The sequence below is a fragment of the Typopeltis vanoorti genome, chromosome 25, assembly GCF_054136105.1.
Source record: "Typopeltis vanoorti isolate ZY-2024b chromosome 25, IOZ_Tvanoo_1.0, whole genome shotgun sequence".
NCBI lineage: Eukaryota > Metazoa > Arthropoda > Arachnida > Uropygi > Thelyphonidae > Typopeltis > Typopeltis vanoorti.
In genome coordinates this window covers 78,330,311-78,351,870 of record NC_143573.1, presented here as the reverse complement: position 1 = coordinate 78,351,870, position 21,560 = coordinate 78,330,311, and the positions used below count along the sequence as shown (strand labels likewise).

The 21,560-nt window shown below is 33.8% G+C and overlaps 1 protein-coding gene across 1 annotated transcript in view; it reads left to right on the top strand.

Annotated features, from left to right (window-relative positions):
* The window catches only part of egg (SET domain bifurcated histone lysine methyltransferase eggless), a 625,200-nt gene that overhangs the window by 328,277 nt on the left and 275,363 nt on the right, over positions 1-21,560 (top strand). The window contains exons 13-14 of the mRNA XM_090414562.1: positions 7,717-7,840; positions 18,254-18,427. Coding sequence (XP_090270688.1) covers positions 7,717-7,840; positions 18,254-18,427 — 298 coding nt within the window. The remainder of the gene's footprint in view (positions 1-7,716; positions 7,841-18,253; positions 18,428-21,560) is intronic.

Below are 21,560 nucleotides of genomic sequence, written 5' to 3'. Positions count from 1 at the left end.
GAATTTTTTTTTAATCAGTAATACTTTCTTCAGTAGCTGCCATCCATATCTGTTCTTTTAATGCATATTCACCCTTAATGATGGATTTGCTTTGTATCAAAAAAATCACATCTAATTTTTTGGCATGTGTAATATGATATTATTAAATATTTATATGTGTGTTTCCATTTCTTTTATTATCACCCTGATGAACACTGAGAAAGGCAAGATGTTATTTTTGCCAAATTTGATTGGAACTTTTGTTTGCTTTTCTTTTATCAATGAATGAAACAAAGTCTTTAATTTTGTGTTGTGCAGATGGCCATGCTATATAGGAAGGTTTAATTCATATATCTCTTCCAGAAGTTTTTATTTTATTGGTGAATGCTGCATTCTTAAAACTTTCCATTCATGGAAGATTTTAGTGAGAGAGGATGCAGTGGAGATGGAGGTTTTTTTTGATGGATGAAATGAATGTTTATCTTTTTACAACCTTAATAAGGCTATTTTTTCTTCAGCCTTTATTATTAATCTTTGACCAGCTAAAAATACAAACATATTGATGAATGCCACAGTCTTTCCCCTTATTTATATAAATTATATAAAACTGAAGCCTTTTGGCTCTTTATTTTGGTAATTTCTTTCCCCTTATATCTAAAAGCATTTTTCCTCCCAGAAACTTGGATTTTTTCATCCTACAAAATCATTGGTCAGATTACTCATATAATTGACATATATACTATATAGGAATTATATGTATAATTCCTATATATATATATATATAGGAATTATATGTATAATTCCTATATATATATATATATATATATATATATATATATATATATATATATATAAGTGTTATATCTTTGCTATAACACTTATATATATATATATATATATTTCAAAAAATAGATTTAATGACTCCAAGACCGAGATAACATATAAAGATTTTAATGATAAATACTACTAGTTTCGGCATATAGCAGCCTTCTTCAGGTATTTATAAAGGAAAGGAATACTAATAAACATTGAATTATTTAAATAAACAAACTGGAAATTACAGGTACAAATTGCCTCACATAATCGATACATAAAAACGTTGTATTTTTCAAGTTGTTCCAACTGGCGTGCCATTGTTTGTTGCAATTGTGCGTGCAAGTTCACGTGAACGCCAATATTGAATAACTGCAGCATGGCTATCTGGGATGTTATAACTTAAATTATTATTTAAGTGGACCGGGTTCAGTAGGATTTCCCTTGATTCTACGATTTTTCTTTCAAACTCATCTTCACAGCGAAAAATATTTTCTGATCTATTCCAGCATACAGAGTGGCTTTGTTGGTCATCATTAGGATTATTTGAAAAAAGAACATGACTGGATAACGCAGTTGCATGAGATCTTTTGTATGAGATGTCTCTCTTATGCTCTTCTATGCGTTGTTCAATAGATTTGTTAGTTTGACCAAAGTATGGGATATTGCAATCACACCACAATTTATATACTCCAGGGTACTTAAGGTTGTGATGAGTAGGTTTTGGATGGCTGATTAGAGAGCGGATTTTTGGAAGTGTGGTGAAGAAGGTCCTGATATTATATTTTTTAATATAATATTCCTGATATTATATTTTTCCAATTTTTTTTGAAATGTATAACAACCGAGTAAAAACTAATCGCCACATATATATATATGTGTGTGTGTGTGTTTTAGCAAAGAGTGTTATATCTAGGATATAACACTCTTTGCCACACTTTCTTGGCCAACAGCCACAGCACCTCTACAAAATATATGAAATACTACATGTCCCCAACACATACAAGAACAGAACACCACTGTTCCTATTCCATATATATGAAAAGAGTTAAAGTACTAAAAATATAACCTCACATCACATGTCAAATTATCAACTTTGATCTGCTCTCCTAAGGGCAAACTCCATCCTCTAGCACAACCTGGAGTGTATGAAGTTTCCTGTGATTTTGCCTACTATGGACAGATAGGAAAATTCATTAACATCTGTCTTGGAAAACATATGAAATATATTCACTGCCATTATTATGGCAAGTCAGGATTTGGCAGTCCATGCTTTGGATACCCCATCATCTCGGATTAGATAGAAACCAATCTGCTATATAGAAGTCATTACAGGTCATAGAGATCATTTTCAGAATTAGCAGTAGCTGTGAAGAATTATTTTAACCTTAACAAGTATGGCTGCATTAATCTGCCAAACATTTTGGAGACAAAGTTGATCTTAAAATCAACTCTGACACAACTGTAATACCTTCTTTTATTCAGTGTTAGATGGCACCAGATTTTGACTTTTATCAATTATCTTTTGTGACAATTTAAATTGTTTCACTTATTCATTGTCACCTGTAAACATGTTTTGCTCTGAGGATTTCAAACAAGCATCCTGAGATGCTTGTTTGAAATTCAGTAAAATATAATCTAACCTAGATTTTGATTTTAAAAAATTAAAAAAAATATTTTTAATATTTTCAAAAATTAGTGTTTTGTTTTGGTGTTGTAATACAGTTAAAATAAGTTATGAATAATGTCCAATACCTAAGTCAACAAGATGTCTGTTATACTAGTTTTTATATTATTTGTATAAGTAGTTGGTTTGGTGAATTTTTCGTTCTTCTCTTAGGATTACTTGCTATGCATTACTGCACAACATGAAATTTATGCTAGGTGATTCTTTGTATCTGACTTTCTAAAATACCATTGAATTAATTATTATTAATGTGACACCTCCAAGGAGTCCAAAGACACATCATGGAAGGTCCACACTTATACAAAAAGATCATCAACTCATGTCTTAAACCCATTTGCAGTTTTTGCACTCATCACATTCTCAGGTAGTGCATTACACCAGGTGTGTATATATGTATATATATATATATATATATATATACAACTGAAATTAACGTTTCATAAAACAATATTATCATCATCATCAAATTCCTGCCATGTACCCTCAAGAGGTGTACAGCATATGATAATAGTACATGAAAAATTTACATCATTACTAACTTAATATCTACAATTTTCTATCCAGATCAGTCTGTTACTTGTGAAGACTGATCTGGAGGAAGAGGACAGAGAACACTTGTTTTCCCAATCTTTCGTTGCCCATTCTGTTTAAATGACCATACCACCTGAGATTAGCCCTGCCAATGCATTCCTGGATGCTGACAATGTCAAGTTCTTTCCTAATATCCTCGGTTTTAATATCATATTGCCATTGATGCCATCTATTCATGCCTCTAATCTTTCTCAGGATTCTCAGATCTGTGGTCTCTAGCCTTTGGTCAAGTGTTTCACTTCTGACCCAGCTCTCAGATCCATAAGTTAAAACTGGTTTGAACACCGTCTTGTATACAGCTAATTTAGTGTTCCGACTAATTTCTCTCTTATTCCATATGAATTTATTCAATTGACTTCCTACTATACCAGCTTTATTGATTCTGTTGTCTATTTCCATATTTAATTTACCATCTTCACAAAAAATCGTGCCTAAGTAGCTGAAATGTTTTACTTGTTCCACAAGTTCTCAGTTCACAATGCAGTTGAAATTTTCAACGATTCTGCCTATTTTCATTGTCTTTGTCTTTTTATTGCTGACCTTCATACCATATCTATTACAACAGTTATTCAATTTAGTCAAGGATTCTTACAGACTCGTAGTGGATTTATTGATAAGTATAACATCGTCCGCATAAAGTAAAGAGCTGACTTTAACATCTCCAATTTTGATATCCTGTTTAATACCACTTTCCTTCGTAATGTGATCCATATAGATAATGAATAACAGAGGGGATAATGTACATCCTTGTCTCACACCAGATTTAACATTAAACCATCTTCCTGTACTTCCTTCAATTCTAACTGCTGACTTACAACTCAAATAAAGACTAAGTATTGCTTGATATAATGCCCCATTGACACCATATAACTGCAGTGTATTGAATAGCTTCTATCTTGGCACCTTATCATATGCCTTTTCCAAATCGACAAACCCAAATAGAGATCTTTGTTATATTCCCATGATTTCTCCACTATTTGTCATAAAGTGAAGATCTGATCCTGATAGCCTCTATTTGGCTGGAATCCAGCTTGTTCACCAAGCTTTTCTTCCACGATTCTTCTCAACCGTTTCTCAAGTATACTTGCATATATCTTACCAGGAACACTCAGTACGGAAATACCTCTGTAATTCTCAGATTCAGTTTTATTTTCCTTTTTATATATGGGTACTATGAGAGCTCTACTCCAATCATCGGGAATTCGTCCCTCTGTCCAGGCCTTCTGAACTATGCAGTACAGCCACTGCAAGACTTTTATGTCACCATACGTCAGCATTTCTGGTCGAATATCATCTACTCCTGCTGCCTTTCCACATTTTAAGAATTTGATGGCTTTTTTTACTTCAAGTATGGATATATTCCTGACTGTATGCCTGTTGAGTGTTTTTTACCACTGTGCTGTCACTGCTTGTTTCATTTAGCAATTTCTCGAAGTAATTACTCCATCCTTCAAGGATATCTTTTTCTCCTGTTTGTATGTCACCTTTATCATCTCTAACTCCATTTACGGTACTCTTTCCTCCATTTCTAAACTTCTTCAACAACCTCCAAAATATTTTGCCACCTTCTTGATATTTATTTTCTATGTTCTTGCCAAAGTCCTCCCATGACTTTTGTTTAGCTAGTTTTACACAGTGTTTAGCTTTTTTACATTTGTCTCTGTATTCTCTAAGAGCACAAGCTGACTTATTTGCCAGGAACTTTTGATATGCTTTTGTCTTTTCCTTCACTGCTTCTTTAACTTCCTGTGTCCACCATGGAGTTCTGATTTTTCTATCATTACAGACAACCTTATCACATGCCTCTCTGGCTGAATCAATCAAAGTTTTCTTCAAGGCTTGCCACTGAATCTCTTAAGTTTGGTTCCTGTTCTCAAACTCTTTAATTTTTTCTTCAGTAATCTATATGTATTATTACTGAAGTCTACAGTTCACTTCTGAGAGCTGCTCATCTTTAATTTGCCTTAAAACTCTCTTACATGTTATTCTTTTCAATATCAAATTCAATTTTATCCTGCTCAAGAATAAATAGTGATCACTTCCAATTTCAAATCCTCTGTACACTCTGGTGTCCTGCACCAGGGAGAAAACATCACTATCAACAATAACATAGTCAATGAGACTTTTCTTATATCTTGTCTCTTCTCTCCATGTGAATTTGTGGACATTTTTATGTTGGAACATGGTGTTAGTAATAACCAATCCATGTCCTGAGCAGAAATGCAACAAATATTTGCCATTATTATTAGCTTTGCTCTTTTCTCCAAATTTTCCAAAAATATTTTTGTATGTCTCACAATCATTTCCTACTCTGCTATTTAGATCACACAAGGACTAACTTTTCCTTTTTCATTGTGTCAGATGCTTTCTCTAAAGCATTAAAAAATTCCTCCACTTCTACCTTAGTAGAACCTTCTGTGGGACCATAGGCACAAATAAGTCTAATTGTCCAGTTCCCCATTCTGATATTTGCCCACATCACTCTACTTGAGACTGCCTGCCATTCAAGAAGATTAGCCTCATATTTAGTGTTGAATACAATGGCTATTCCTTCTTTTCCTTGTTTGTCATTTCCTGAATATAACATTTTGTATTTATTGCTCAGAAAGATCTCACCAGTTTTTGTCTTTTTTTGTTTCAGTCACCCCTATTATGTCGATCTGGTACTTATCTAATTCCTCAGCTAGCTCCATTTCTTTGCCATTCAGGCTTCTTATGTTGATAGTACCAATCTTTAACTCTGGTGATGTTGAGTTGGGATGTTTTTTCAGATTAACAATATTACATTATAATAAATTAAAACTTAATATCTAACAAAATTTATTGTATGATTTTATTAATATTTCAATAAAATGAAGAAAAATAACAAAGAATAAACAATACAAAAACAGAAATATCATTACTCCATAACAGTATATGTTGTGGAGTAAATGGATTTATTAACAAAGAGATATATATTTACACATGATGATTACAGGATGATTACGCATCATCCACAACTATCGGCGGAATCTTGGTCAAGTAAAGCATTAACAGCTGAAAGAGGTAGATCACATACTCAAAAAAGGGCACCTTGTCTTCAGGAGAGGTTTCGTAGTGCATACTGAGATTCTCTGTTATCTTTGAGAACAAGGGTTGGGACATCTGCTGGACATATCATATAATTTTATCCCTTAGTTCAAGGTTTGAAGGTGGGTCATGGTCAGTGGTGAGCTATGGAAATTTTAACAAAGGGCTCACATTGTCGAGGAAAAAAAAAAAAAAAAAACCCTAACTTAGCCCTTATAATACTTATATTGCAACTTTGTAGAGCTGTTATATGATAATTCCTGTAGGATATCAGTCATTAATGCTAGACCTTTTAAAAATTCCAATTTGAGAAGGTGGTTTAAAAAGCCCTTATATTTATCGTGCAATGCAAAATGCTTACATAAAACTGGTAATTTCTCCACAAAGCAAGAGCCATTCATAAACTGCAAGCTGCCCATCGTGGTCCAAACACATGGCTGATTTTTAAAATTTTGATACTAAGGTCATTTGCAATCGTATTTAATTCTCGTTGATTTTTTGGTGATTGATGATAAAAAGCATATAATTTATCCATAAATATTTCAAAATGATTTATTTCTTTAATGTTTTTTTATTAAATCGTCTGATGCTAAATGTAAATGATGAGTGCAATGCCAAATCACAACGTTGGGAAATTTTTGTAGAAGTTTGATTGCAACACCTGATTTGTTTCCTAACATTACACTAGCTCCATCAGAACAAAATTCAATGAAATGATTTTTTATATAGTTATCAGAAAATTCATATGAATTTAAAGTAGCATGTATACATTCCATAGTAGTATTTTCTAGTTCTACAAGATTATTAAACAAGAAGAACAAGGGGCTCGCAAATTTGAGAAAATTTAACAAAAGGCTGGCGCGAGCCCCTTATAGCTCACCACTGGTCATAGTGGAATACTCATTCCTTCAACATACCCCAAAAGAAGTCATCAAGTGATGACTTCGTTTGGGGTACATCGAGAAAACATGAAGGGTACAGGAATTATCTTGGGGGATGTGTTCTGTTAAATAGGCTCGAGAACCACATGATATGTGAACAGGTTGCTCCATCCTGTTGGAATACCTCTGCACAAAATGGGATGTTTTTTTGCATGACACAAACATGTCTTAGGCTCGGACCATTTATTCTACCAACTCTGTATGAAGAAAATAATGCTTAACAATAAATGTGTTTACTTCCAACATCAACAGTATTGCTACATTTAAATGTAATAGCATAGGCTATACACATGCTCTTCTATTAATGTGCATGCAGTCAAATAGCACATCTCATAATGCATGTACTGGAGTGAGTGTAGAAGGTCAGTACTATTTTATTATTTTTTTTTTATTTTATTTTATTATTTTTTTTTTTTTGCACCATACTGTATTTTGCATTCAACAGGTGCACTTGCCATAGAACATAGGATTAATTTTTATTCAGAGAAATAAGCCGATTTTTTCTTATTATGCCTGTTCTTTTGGAAGACTAGAGTGAAAATCTCTGCCTTCTTGATATATAATGTTCTTTTCTGTATGTGATTTTTTAAAAATTTAAGTTGCATTTATAAACTGTATCTTATGATATTTTTATAGGCAAATGCAGAAGCGAATCGATTATCTGGAAAAACTAGACGTCATAATCTCATCACAAAGAAGAGACATCAGCCTTATGTTGAATACACACGTGGTCTTGATGAGCCTTTACCAGGTCAAGAAGGTATGGGTGTGTGTTAGCAGTTATACATATTGTGATTTATATGGTTCCTTAAAAGTGAAATCTCAGTAACTGGGAGAAAACCTCCACATATTTTGTAAGAATTTCAAAGAACTGATTGTAGCTTCTGTTCCATTGTTTATCTCACCTTCTGTGATGCATAAGGTTTTTTCTTCTTAACCACTTATGTAACCTTTTGCATAACCAGGTGCTGTTGTGTGTGGATTTATACATCATTAAATTCCTGACATCTATCCTTGGTTGTGGGGGGGGGGGTGCAGGATATTACGAGAGTGCTACATGAAAAAGTTGTATCCTTACTAACTTCCTGCCAACAATTTTCCTCCAAATTAATGTTATCTGATAATATTGGATTCTGTCGAGATTATAATATTATCTGATCTTATACTTCTGTCTTCAAAGACACTTCTTATTGTATCATTCCACCTAGATGTTGGTCTTATTCTGGGTCTGTTTCCTGCCATGCTGGCAAAGAACACTTGTTTTGTTAACCTCCCCTTTCTCATTCTGTTTAAATGACCATACCATCTGAGATTAGTTAGCTCTGTTAGCACATTCTTGAATGCTAACAATGTCAAGGTCTCTTCTAATAGGCTTACCATACGTCCCGGTTTGAAGGTATGGTCCCGCCCAGTTTGTCATTTTGTCCCGGATATTTGGTAAAAATTTAAAAGTGCAGAATATACACGCAGTACAAAAAGTGCAGCCTCGGAAAATGGCGATTAGGCAACACGAATACCTCACTTTGACTCTGGCCTGTACGCTGCATCGCAAGTCATTGTTGAGCATGCGCAATCATGATTGAGTTTAGATTGCGAGTCGGCGTTTCTTTTTGGCATGTTGTTTGTGATTTTTTTTACTTCATTAAATTAATTTAACCTCAAAATGCCAAAATGAAATTGTGTGTTTATGGATGAATTAAAAAAGGATTATCCGTTTTTGAAAAACGTTTGTGGTCATATTGACAAAGTGAAATGTGAACGGGCGTTCACATGCTGGGCGTTCGGACATAAAAAAATCACTTGACATGTGCGAAACATAAGGCTAGTCTAGCAGCGGCAGGAACTGCCTCGAAGATATTGTCATATTTTAAAGGTGCTGATCCAAATGACAAAGAATTTTTAATTTTTGCATTTCATGTTGCTATTCACAATCTCAGCCTTTAAGTCTGCTGATTGTTCATCTAAATTGATATCAAAGCTTTTTGAAACAAAGTTTAGACTGGGTAAAACAAAATGTGAAGCTGTCATTGTTAATGTGATTGAGCCACTGTTGTTTCAGCAACTTTGTGAAGATTCAAACAAAACAAATTTTGTGACGATATCAATTGATTCTTCCAACAGGAAAGAAATTAAAACTGTGCCTTTGTGTGGTATTTTGCACCAGATTGTGGAGTAAAAGTTAAACTTTTAGACTTTTAACCAGTTCCCGGTGAAACTGCAGAAATACTGACAAACTATTTAATGTCAGTTATGAAAACTCATAATATAACAAAAAAAAAAGATTGGATTTTGTAGAGATAACTGCAATACCAATTTTGGGGGTGTAAAATGGAGAGGAGAAAACAATATTTACAGTCGATTGAAGAAGAACTAGGAAGAAATATTGTGGGCATTGGTTGTGGTGCTCACATCATTCACAACTGTCTTCAAATTGCAGTTGATGTTCTACCTATTGAAATAGAAGCTTTAGTAGTCAAAATTTATAAATATTTCCACATTTATACGGTTCAAGTCACTCAACTAAATAGCGTTCTGCGAATTTGTAGATGTAGAGTATAAAAAGGTTCTTCAACATGGCAACACCCGTTTTCTTTCGCTACTTCCAGCTATTGACAGAATACTTGAAATCTATGAGGGACTGAAATCATATTTTATTTCACAAGAACACTTTCCAATGATGATAAAACAGTTCTTTGATAATTATTGTGCTGAAATGTATTTGTGGTTTGTGCACGGGCAACTCAAATTGTTTAACAAATCTATCTTGATTATGGAAAGTACAAAAGCGAGTGCAACAGATATTGTCATCGAACTTAGAAAATTAAAAACAAATCTTGAGGAAAGGCATGATAATAAATTTATACCTCAAGAAGCAAAAAAGCTTTTTAGAATACTGGAAAATAATGGAAGTATTAATATTAATACAATACTACAAGAGTTTAAAAAATCTTATGACTGATGTCTTTCTTACATTGAGCTTTGGGAAAACAGTTTTAGTGGAGCAGAATCTTTTACTTGGATAAACAACAATAAATTAACTTGGTCGGAAATTGAAGCTTCAGGCAAAAAAATTAATGAAACTCTTGCAAATAATGCAATAAACATGGATGAACTGTTTGATGAAGTGGTGATTGCAAAAGCTTTTTGGTTGGCAAACTATGACATTTTGAAAAATACAAGTTGCAAAGAAAAATGGATACAACTATTCAGTCATTTCAAATAAAAGAACATTTAATTGTCCAATCTTGTTCAAATTATAGAATACATTTTCAGCCTGCCTGCCAGGCACATCTTCACCTGTTGAAAGAATATTCTCAATAATGAATAACATATGGTCTGAAGAAAGAGGTAGAATGGCTGAATCAACAGTAAAAGCTGTATTGTGTTGCAAACTTAATAGTGAACTAAATTGTAGTGAATTTTTTGACGTGATTAAAAATAACAAAGAATTTTTAAAGAAAGTTCATGCTAGTGATAAATATTACAAAATATAAGACTTATTGTTAAACTGACCATAGATTTTTAATTCGTATGTATGTTCGTATAATATTGCCTACTGGTTTTGCTAGTAACTGACTAGCTTTTTCAAGGCTTGCACAGTACAAAAAAATGATAAATGCAAAAAAGGTTTAAGAATACAAAAAAACGTTAGTACCTGTTAGGTAGCTAAGGTAACACGTTCGCATGACATTTCTACTCAGTATCATGAACACGTGTTACATGCAAATGCGTAATATGATTATTCACGTACTGTAGTTCTGTAGTGAATTAATTAGATTTTTCCAAGTATCGTTCAGTATGGCCCCTTCATTTCTGTTTGGGTTGCTGCCTGTAAGTAGCACTACTGCTGCTTCTTTAAATAATCGATGTCTGTAATCTTCGTCTACATAGGGCATAGAGCTGTTATTCCAGTCTATAGTGTGGTTTGAAGTTGAAAAGTGATGTGCTAACCTGGAGGTGATTGTTCTGTTGTGATTTACATTGCCAACATGTTCTTTCTGTCTTATTTCCAGGCTTCTCGAAGTTTGTTCAATGTAGGAAAGACCGCAAGTGCATGGAATATTATACACACCTGGATATTTATAAAAATGGAACACTATCTTTAGGAGATCTTAGAACCTGTTGATGCTAGTAGTTGGTTTAAATACAACCCTAATGTTATGGGTCTTTAACAAGCTCACAATTTTGGTGGAAATTGAACCCATAAAGGGGATGACTGCTGTTGAAATTTGCTGGGAGACTGTTCTTTCTTGTTGGTTATCTTTGTATAGAAAATTTACTCTAGAAGTAGAAAACAACGAACAGCTGCACTTCTTGGACATACTAGTTAAAAGACAAGGTAACAATTTCAAACTGTCCATTTACAAAAAACCTACGGACACTGGACGATATCTACATTACTCTTCAAACCATCGTAGGTCACATAAACAGAACCATAATCCACATGTTGAGAAATTGAGCTAGAAACTTTATCTCCAACGATGAAGAAGTTCAAACAGAACTGTCCCAAATCACTATAACACTATCGCAAAATTGTTATCCTTGAAACATCATCAACAAATTTCTATACAAAGATAACCAACAAGAAAGAACAGTCTCCCAGCAAATTTCAACAGCAGTCATCCCCTTTATGGGTTCAATTTCCACCAAAATTGTGAGATTGTTAAAGACCCATAACATTAAGGTTGTATTTAAACCAACTACTAGCATCAGACAGGTTCTAAGATCTCCTAAAGATAGTGTTCCATTTTATAAATATCCAGGTGTGTATAATATTCCATGCACTTGCGGTCTTTCCTACATTGGACAAACTTCGAGAAACCTGGAAATAAGACAGAAAGAACATGTTGGCGTTGTAAATCACAACAGAATGATCACCTCCGGGTTAGCACATCACTTTTCAACTTCGAACCACACTATAGACTGGAATAACAGCTCCATGCCCTACGTAGACGAAGATTACAGACATCGATTATTTAAAGAAGCAGCAGTAGTGCTACATACAGGCAGCAACCCAAACAGAAATCAAGGATCTATACTGAACGATACTTGGAAAAATCTAATTAATTCCTTCAGTTCAACTGAACTACAGTATGCGAATAATCATGTTATGCATTTGCATGTAACACATGTTCATGATACTGAGTAGAAATGTCATGCGAACGTGTTACCTTAGCTACCTAACAGGCACTAACGTTTTTTTGTATTCTTAAACCTTTTTTGCATTTATCATTTTTTTGTACTGTGCAAGCCTTGAAAAAAAGCTAGTCAGTTACTAGCGAAACCAGTAGGCAATATTGTATGAACATACATACAAATTAAAAATCTATGGTCAGTTTAACAATGTCTTATATTTTGTAACATTTTATGACCAAAAACATGTATAATTTAAATAGTGATAAATATTAATAACTTTTTAATGATAAGTTATGTTCAGTTAAGAGTAATTAAAAATTATTACTACGAAATTTGTTTTTTGTTAACCACTCCGTTATTTAGCCTTTTGAATCATAAGTACTTACCATAGAAGGCGTTACTTTCTGTTTTGAGTAAACTCTCAAAAATGTTCCGGTTTGATAAAAAAAAATAAATTTATGGTAAGTCTAGTTCTAATATCTTCATCGTTAATATGATACTGCCATTGATGCCATCTGTTGGCTTCCCTGACCTTTCCCAGAACTCTCATATCTATAGTTTCCGGTCTTTGATCAAGCGCTTTATTTTAACCTGACTCTCAGATCCATAAGTTTAAAGCTAGTTTGAACATTGCCTTGTATATATCTAGTTTCATGTTTTGACTACTTTCTCTTTTATTTCAGATCAAAGATACCATGCTATCTTTGATCTGTTGTCAATTTCCATATTTAATTTGCTATCTTCAGTAAAAATTGTGCTAAAATAGCTGAGTGCCTAAAATAGCTGAATGCCTAAATATCAACCGAATAATGAATGGAGATTCATTATTCGGTTGATATTTTCAGTGTTTCTGCCTATTTTCATTGTCTTTGTCTTTTTATTGCTGATTTTCACCAAATTTATTACAGCAGTTATTCAGTTTAGTCAGGGAATCCTGCAGACTGTACTGGATATTATATTTAGGTGTATAACACCATCTACATAAAGTGAAGAGCTGAGATTAACATCTCCAATTTTGATATCAGGTTTCATTCCACTTTCCTTCATAATGTGATCCATATAAGTAATGAACAACAATGGAAATATTGGGTATCCTTTTCTTACAATTGATTTTACATTACACCCTCTTCCTGTGTTTCCTTCAGTTCTAACTGCTGACATACAACTTAAATACAGATTATAAGTTCTGTATAAGTTTACGTTTTCTCCATATATGAGGTAGGTTCCAAACAGTTCCGGCCTGACATACAAAATTCGCACCAATTTTGAAACTGTGTGTGTGTGACAGATAGCACCATCTATGTAGAGCTTAGTGTACAAGTTTCCCAGTTTCAACTCTCTACCTGCATCATTCAGTTGGAGGCACTCATTTGACTAACATGTGGCATGCTAAGTGGCTGTAATGTTAAAAATTGAGTACCGTGCTGTGATAGTTTTTCCCCAAAGAAGGTCTTTCTCCAAGTGCTATCAAACAGCGATTGGATGGTGTTTATGGGGAAGCCTCTCCTTCATATTCCAACATGAAGGAATGGGCTCCACGAGGATGATCCACGTGATCGTTGGCCTGTGGAAATGATGACTGAGGGAAATGTTTCTCTTGTTGAGGAAGAACTGCTTAATGACAGACGGTTAAAGCTCAAAAAAATCTCAGCAATGTTGGGGCTTTCTTAAACAACTGTCTTTCGCATCATTCACAAGAAGCTTCACGTGATGAAGATTAGTGCAAGGTGGGTGCCCCAGTGTCTCTCTTCAATTCAGAAGGAACATTATGTGACCTGCCTGCAAGTTTTTAGAGCTTTTCCAAGGGAATCAGAGAGCAGTGCTGGAATCCATTGTCACTAAGGATGAAACCATGGAGTGGCGCAAGTCAGGTGAAGCACTGCCGAGAAAAGCCAAGGTCACTCACTCCACCAAGAAGATCATGGCAACAATCTTTTGGTATTTCCAGGAAATTCTCTTGATTGACTTCAATGAAAGGAATACCACTATGAATGCAGAATATTATGCTTCACTTCTGCACAAACTGCACAACGCCATAAAGGAGAAGAGCCTAAGAATACTGTCATGGTGATTACCTGCTTCATGACAATGCTCCAGTCCATACGGCTATTATTGTGAAGGCTGCAGTGAAGGACTGTGGCTTCCAAGAGATTGAACACCCAACTCTCCAGTCCAGATCTAGCACTCAGTGACTACTACCTCTTCTTGAAACTGAAGAAAGACCTTCGAGGAAGAAAATTTGCAGATGACAGTGAGGTGAAAGTTGCAGTTTTAAACCATTTTGCAGACAAAAGTACAGACTTTTTTTCAAGGGCACAGAAATGGTAATTCAAAGATGTGAAAAGTGTGTGTGTTGAAGTAAAGGGAGATTATGTTGAAAAGTGAACAGTTGTTTTCTTTCTGTTACCCCTAAAAGTTAGTCAGGCCGGAAACTTATGGAACCAACTTCGTAATTGTAATATATTGAAAACTTTTCGCCCAGCACCTTGTCATATGTGTTTTCCTAATCTACAAAACTTAAGTACAAATCCTTTTTATATTCTCATTATTTCTGAACTGTTTGTTATAAAGTTAAAATCTGATACTGATAACTCTTATTTGGCCTGAACTTTAAACTTCTTGATAATTAAAAACATTAAACTACTTGATCTTCTTGAAATTCTATTCCACAGTTTTCATTAGCATAATCTTGTATGCTTGCATAATTTTATCTGGAACACTTAGAAGAGAATGTGTCATTTTCACCTTCAGTTTTATTTTATTTATCTTTTTTTATTTTTATCTATTATTATTTTTTAATAGCTACGAACTATGAGTGCTCTACTCCAATCACCTGCAGTTCAGCCTACTAAATTATGCAATGTATCAGTTTAAAAAATTTATAACCTCCATATTTGAGCATGTCGTGTATGCTTTTTCTCATGTTAAAAGTTTAATGGATGAAGCAGCACTAGGAAAGGATAAACAGTATTTAGTATAGTATTAGTATTAATAGTAGTATTTAATCCTTCCAATATGTCATCTCATTTTTTACCGATACATCGTCAGAGAGTACAATATGCGACTTATAGCGTGCTCACACTCTCTCTCTCACTCACTCAAGTGAAACATGGATGAGAGACTAGATTCCTAACTAGGCAAGGTGTCCTCTATGGAAACATATCGGTGGCCTAGAATGTAAACTGCGATTTCAAAATATTAGTGTTTCCCAATTTCGGGAAGTTTATGCAACCATATTTATTCAAATTAGGCTGGTTTTTAAGAGCAGCAGCAGCAGCAGATTCTAAAAGCAATCTTTCTTTTCTAAAGCATTGTCTGTAAGGCTAGATTGCCCATAGTCGTGAGTGCAGGATGTTTTTTTTATGTTCCATGCAGATGGTAGCTGATTTTCCTGTCTGTCCATAGTAGACCAACTTCATGGACAAGGAACTCTATGTACACCTGGAACTGAGAGAGAGGAGGGAATTTGTCTTTAGTGGATTGGATAAGGGTAGCTGGTTTTAAGTGGGGCTTGAAAGTGGTGCAAAGACTTTATTTCTTTAAGATTCTGGTTATTTTTTTCTGATGTTTTTATATTTTTTAATTACTAAATCTTTCTGAATAGAAGGTTAGGAAAGGTTGATTATTTTATTTTTTGATACTGTGGGAACTGTAGCAATTAGATTAAAAAAAACAGTGCTGTGTATGTGATTGAGTTCTGCTGCACGAGAGGGCTCGTTGGAACCAGTGCCAGCTCTAGGGTTGCTGGTGGTTCCTCGATACAATTTTAAGTTGAGCGCCCCTTACTTTTTTTTTTAAATGTAGTTAAAGTTTAAAAACTCAAAACATACATATTTTTATGTAAAACTGTGTACTTTGGAAACAACTTTGAAAATTGCAAAACATGCAGAAATGCACAAAGACTAGAATTACAGATGCATAAGTTGCTGATTACTGGCTATGAGCTTTTATAACTAGAGATGTACAAACTAGAAAAATTGTAAAATAACAAGAATCATTTAATTTTTTTAATGGAAAAAGAAATGTAATAAAAAATTAAATGATTTAAAAGTTTACTTTTCTTGATTTTATGGAAGCAAATTCACTTGTTTCTAGTTTCTCATAGATATCACCTTCTGTTACGATCATGGGAAAATACCAGTACTTTACTGCTCTTGCATGTGAAATACTAGATCGTAGATTATGATCCCACTAAATTGTAAATCAAGAAATTAAAAAGCCTATTCAAAAAAAAAAAAGAAAAAGTTTCTTCTTGGTCTCCTGACATCACAAAAAAAAGTTATAATCTCTTCAGTTCCCTATCCCCTCCCAGATATATGGCTTACCTGAATTAGTTTTAGTCTTGAAAATGAACGTTCGTCACTTGCTTTTGAAACTGAAAGTGTCAAAAATATTCAAAATTAAATTAATAAATTGTTAAATTAATAAAGATGCTTTCTAAATCATTTGTGTATATATATATTGCAATATTTATGAATTTCAGGTAAGCTGTATATCTGGGAGGGGGTAGGGAACTGAAGAGAACTTTTTTTTTGTGATGTCAGGAGACCAAGAAGAAACTTTTTTTGAATTGGCTTTTTAATTTCTTGATTTACAATTTAGTGGGATCATAATCTAAAGGTCTATAGATGGAGCGGTCTCGATATCCTTTTTTTTCTTCTTTTTTTTTTAATCAATTGCATTGTGTCCATACACTATTGTACTGCTTTTTCCACTCTACTTTCCGATAATTAAAATCACCCATTGCGACCATCCCGTTTTTATCTTTGATATTCCCAGGCTTATCATAACAACCTACAATTTAGTGGGATCATAATCTAAAGGTCTATAGATGGAGCGGTCTCGATATCCTTTTTTTTCTTCTTTTTTTTTTAATCAATTGCATTGTGTCCATACACTATTGTACTGCTTTTTCCACTCTACTTTCCGATAATTAAAATCACCCATTGCGACCATCCCGTTTTTATCTTTGATATTCCCATCTATTTTATCTTGTTTATTCCAACATCACACCAAATAGTCTCATATCATCACATGTATTGCCATTTTTCCACTTGTATACTAAACAAGCAAATTTCATCTGCTATCGTTAGTAATGCATTTCTCTTCTGTTTCTTTCTATCATTCATCTCAAGAGATTCTCTTTCCTTCATTTCTCTTTCTGTAATTCATTTCTTTCATGCAAAGCCTCAGTTATTTGCCTTTTGTCTCACAAAACATTTGAGCTCCATCTTATCTACCACATTTCTAGTAGTCATAGCTTCATACAGTTTCATGCATTCATCTTCAGGAGCTTTACTTTCTCTTTCATTTTATTCTGTCATCACCAACTTTCATGTTGGTTCGTCCACCCTACATTCATTACTGTTACTACCATTTTGCTTACTGACTGACTGTCACGTTGTTAATCTCCATCAAAGTGTGATGATAGGCGCTTCAATCTGTTATCACACTTCTTCACATTCTAATATTCTCATTCTTTACATTCTCCCTCATAGTCCATAATTCTTTCATATTTTTTGGTGCACACATAAAGTCCAGTGGTGCAGTTTTTACAGCTGATCTATTGTGAAAATTAGTCCAGTACTTAATTTTTAAGGCAATGCATTTTACACTGCCAACTTAACAGTGCTACTTTTTCAACTATAAATAATAATTAAATATTATAAAAATGTAAAAATTAAATGAACAGTGTGTTAGCAGAATCACTACAGAGTTTGGCTGGAAAATGCCTTTTTTTTCAAGAGACTCAGGTTTACTTCCTACAAAACAAACAAACTGGCTGTGGCCTCTGACACTGAGTCCTAGGATACTGTGGAAGTGCTGTGTAACAATAAGCTTTTCTGCTTTAATTTTTTTGTGAACCTAATTAATTTTCTTTAAACCTTCAATGGATTAAATTGATTAAAGACTATTTCATATATATGGATATTAATTATTTATATTAAAAATCTGTTTTGTTGTTTTATTTAATTTTTAGCTTCATACAGTGAAGCTAAAATTAACATGATTTCCATCCTCATTTTTACTCCTTTAGTGTTTACAATACAAGATGTTGATGATGGTGATGAGTCCAGTTCTGATCGCCGCCAAGTTGCAAGAAAACAAACTGGTGGATTTCAGTATTTTTCTTCAGATAAAATGAGAAATGTTGCTAAAAAATCAACTACACAGGACCGAAGAGATAATACATCACCTGTTCTTCCTATTGGTGAGAACTTTGGAAATAAGAGTAAATTGGATAGAAAATTCTCTGTATACAAACTGAATTGCTTGATTTTTTTTCTTTTCTAATTTTAAACTTCCTGATTCTGGGATCTGCTTGATATTTCATTTTTATTATTTTTATGGTTTTTTTTTTTTTTTTAGATGATGCCTCAAAATACATTTTATGATTTATTATTCCATGATTTCATAAAATTTCAAAAAAGTAATTGAATCTTAAAAATATGAAAAAGTCATTGATATAGTTTGCGTATTTATGTTGATTATATATTTCTTTTTATGTCTAAAGCAAACTCAAAATTTAAATTTTGTAACGTCATTTAAAAATTGGTAAATTTTAGAAACAGAACTATAGAACTCGTGGAAAAACTTCATTGTGTCACAATTGTATTATATTATTATAAGTCTTATGGAGTCAAAAGACTTATTGTGGGAAGTTCCACTGTTACATACATATACACCACTTTCCATGAAATAAGTCTATTTCTCCCCTACTCAACACCCTCAGTATACAGTTTTGGGATTTTTTTTGTTCTCTCCCTTTCCTCTTCTCATTCTGTAAAAATAACTTCTTACCAACTTATGTCTCTATCATACTCCCACCCACACCCCTCTTCCTCCTATTCACTAAGCCAGTGTTCTTAAATTTTTGTAAAGGCAAAACTCCACATAAAAATATTTATTTTTCATTAAATTCATGTGAAAATTTTCATAAAAATATTATTGAAAAAGAATCACAATTATGAGCCATTACCCAAAATATTTTAATCAAGAAAACATATGATACATAACATTACAAATCATAAAGAAACCTTCCTAGAAATAAGTCAGTTTAATAAATATTTGTATTTTCCCTATTCACTGAAGTTTTTTCAGAAACTACAGTTGTAAATGTCTTTATGTTTTGGAGAATCCTAACAAGTTTTCTCTGAACCCTAGGCTTCTTTGGAACATGTTTAAGAAAAAAAAACACTGCACCAGACTCTGCAAATTGCATTTTCTCACTCTTTCTCTTTATATCAAACATCCCAGAGACTTTAGTCAATCATCTCTGGACCCTTTTCACAGTAATCCATATTGTGGTTTGAACAAATTCTCATACAGTGGAACTATAACATTCTTACTTCAGAACTGCACATCATTGTCCTCTGCATCATGCTGTTATCCACTTTGCTGTCCTCACTATGTTAGCATTGTGTCAATAAAATTTTGGATGCTTATCCACCATCACTCTCAGATCCCTTATCTCCTGCATCTCATCTTTGCTTCTTAAATTTTAAAATGTTACACTTTGTAATATTGAACTGGTTACCCATTGACACAGTCTATTCAAGCTCTCTTGCAGAGGCACAGCATCTGCTCTACTCCTCATAGTTCTTCCCAACTTACCAGCCTGATTGGCTGAGTGGTCAGTGTATCTGCTCTCCATCTAAGTCAAGGGATTCGAATCCCACCAAGGGCATGGATGTTTGTGATTCTCCTACTAACCAATTACCATATGTACTGCTGTGACCTGTGTCCTGGTGTAGTATGATCTTTGATGTCTTTGCAAGATAAAAAAAAGTCAAATCAATTTTCCCAACTTCACACCATATGCAAATAACTGTATAAAACCATTCTAACCTTTCTCACCAGTCTAACCTTTCCCAGTATCATAAATACAACATACAAGTTAAACAGTATCAGCTCTGAAACATATCCTTGAAGCACACCACTAATGACTTTCCTCTTTCAGGATATTACTCCTCCATACACAACTTGCCGATACCAATCATACAGCCATTCTCCAATTTTGTGCACTAATCTACCATCCAACCCCATCTGTTCGAGTTTAATTACCAGGTTTTCATATGGTAATCTATCAAAGGTCTTTGCAAAATCTAAAGAGATCATTGTATATATATGCATTTGTCACCTTTTTATAATAAGTACATAGCAACTCATGGTGTTCATCAAAAGAATGCTGCTATTGTCAACCTAAATCTGAATAGTCATGATCCTCACTAATCTCTCTAACACTAGTCTTATGATGCAGAACAGTGTTGTCCTCTTCCCAATCCTTTGAAACTTTGCCAAATGTAAGACTCTTGTTAAAAAGCTACATCATGGCTACCACCCTAAAACATTCCTTCAAAGCATGCAGTATATTATGAACTTATACCTCCTTATTAACACCTGGTTTACTCAATTCTCTGGTCACTCACCATCAGTCCCTCCTCCTCCACTCTTCCTACTACATTCAAGTTCTGCATAATGTTACATTCAAGAAGATCAAATGCCTTTATGAATTCTTCATTTAATATCTCATCTATTTCATGTACAGGGGTTATCATTATAATATGCAAAGGGTTATCATGATATCATATAGATATCCTTTCATAATTATTATTTCTTCTACCAGCCACACAGAACTCCCTTTCTTTTGGCTTCATTAGCTTACTGCTGTCATACTGTACTTTTGCTATCCTTATCAAGTGAGTCACCTGCTCTTTGTACTCCTCATGAAACTGATTATTGCTACTCATCTTGTTTCCATGATGCCTTATTCTTCTTTCAAAATTGCATGCTTCACCTCCTCATTCATGCATTTGACACTTACCTCCTAATCCATGAAATACATGTAAACTTTGCTTTTTTTGCAAATTGTTCTTAAGTAGGGCCCAAGCAACATTAATTTTTTTTTCTATTCAGTTCCTCATTCCATGATTTAGCTTCCCAAGCAGTTCATAACTATCATTGTAGTTCCATATCTATCTCTTTCTCACAGAGGTCTTCATGTGGCTGGCCACAACTCAGACAATCACTTCATGTCATCACTCTCATCCCATTTATAATAGCATTGTCTGTTGAGATTATCAAATCCAATATCCTTGTATACTCTCTTTTTCTACTGCCAAAGTTAGTTGCCTCTAAAAATCTCAAGAAATTCATTCTCTTCCACTTCTTCCCTCCACAAGATGCCATCTTTTTATTCTCACTATATTATAATAATTAAAATCACCCATGATCAATCTTTTCTTCTTTGCTTGTCTAATTTGCCTATACATTTCCTTCTTACTGTCCCCAATACACTCTGACTTACACACACACACACCTTACTACCTCAAAGCCACTGCCAT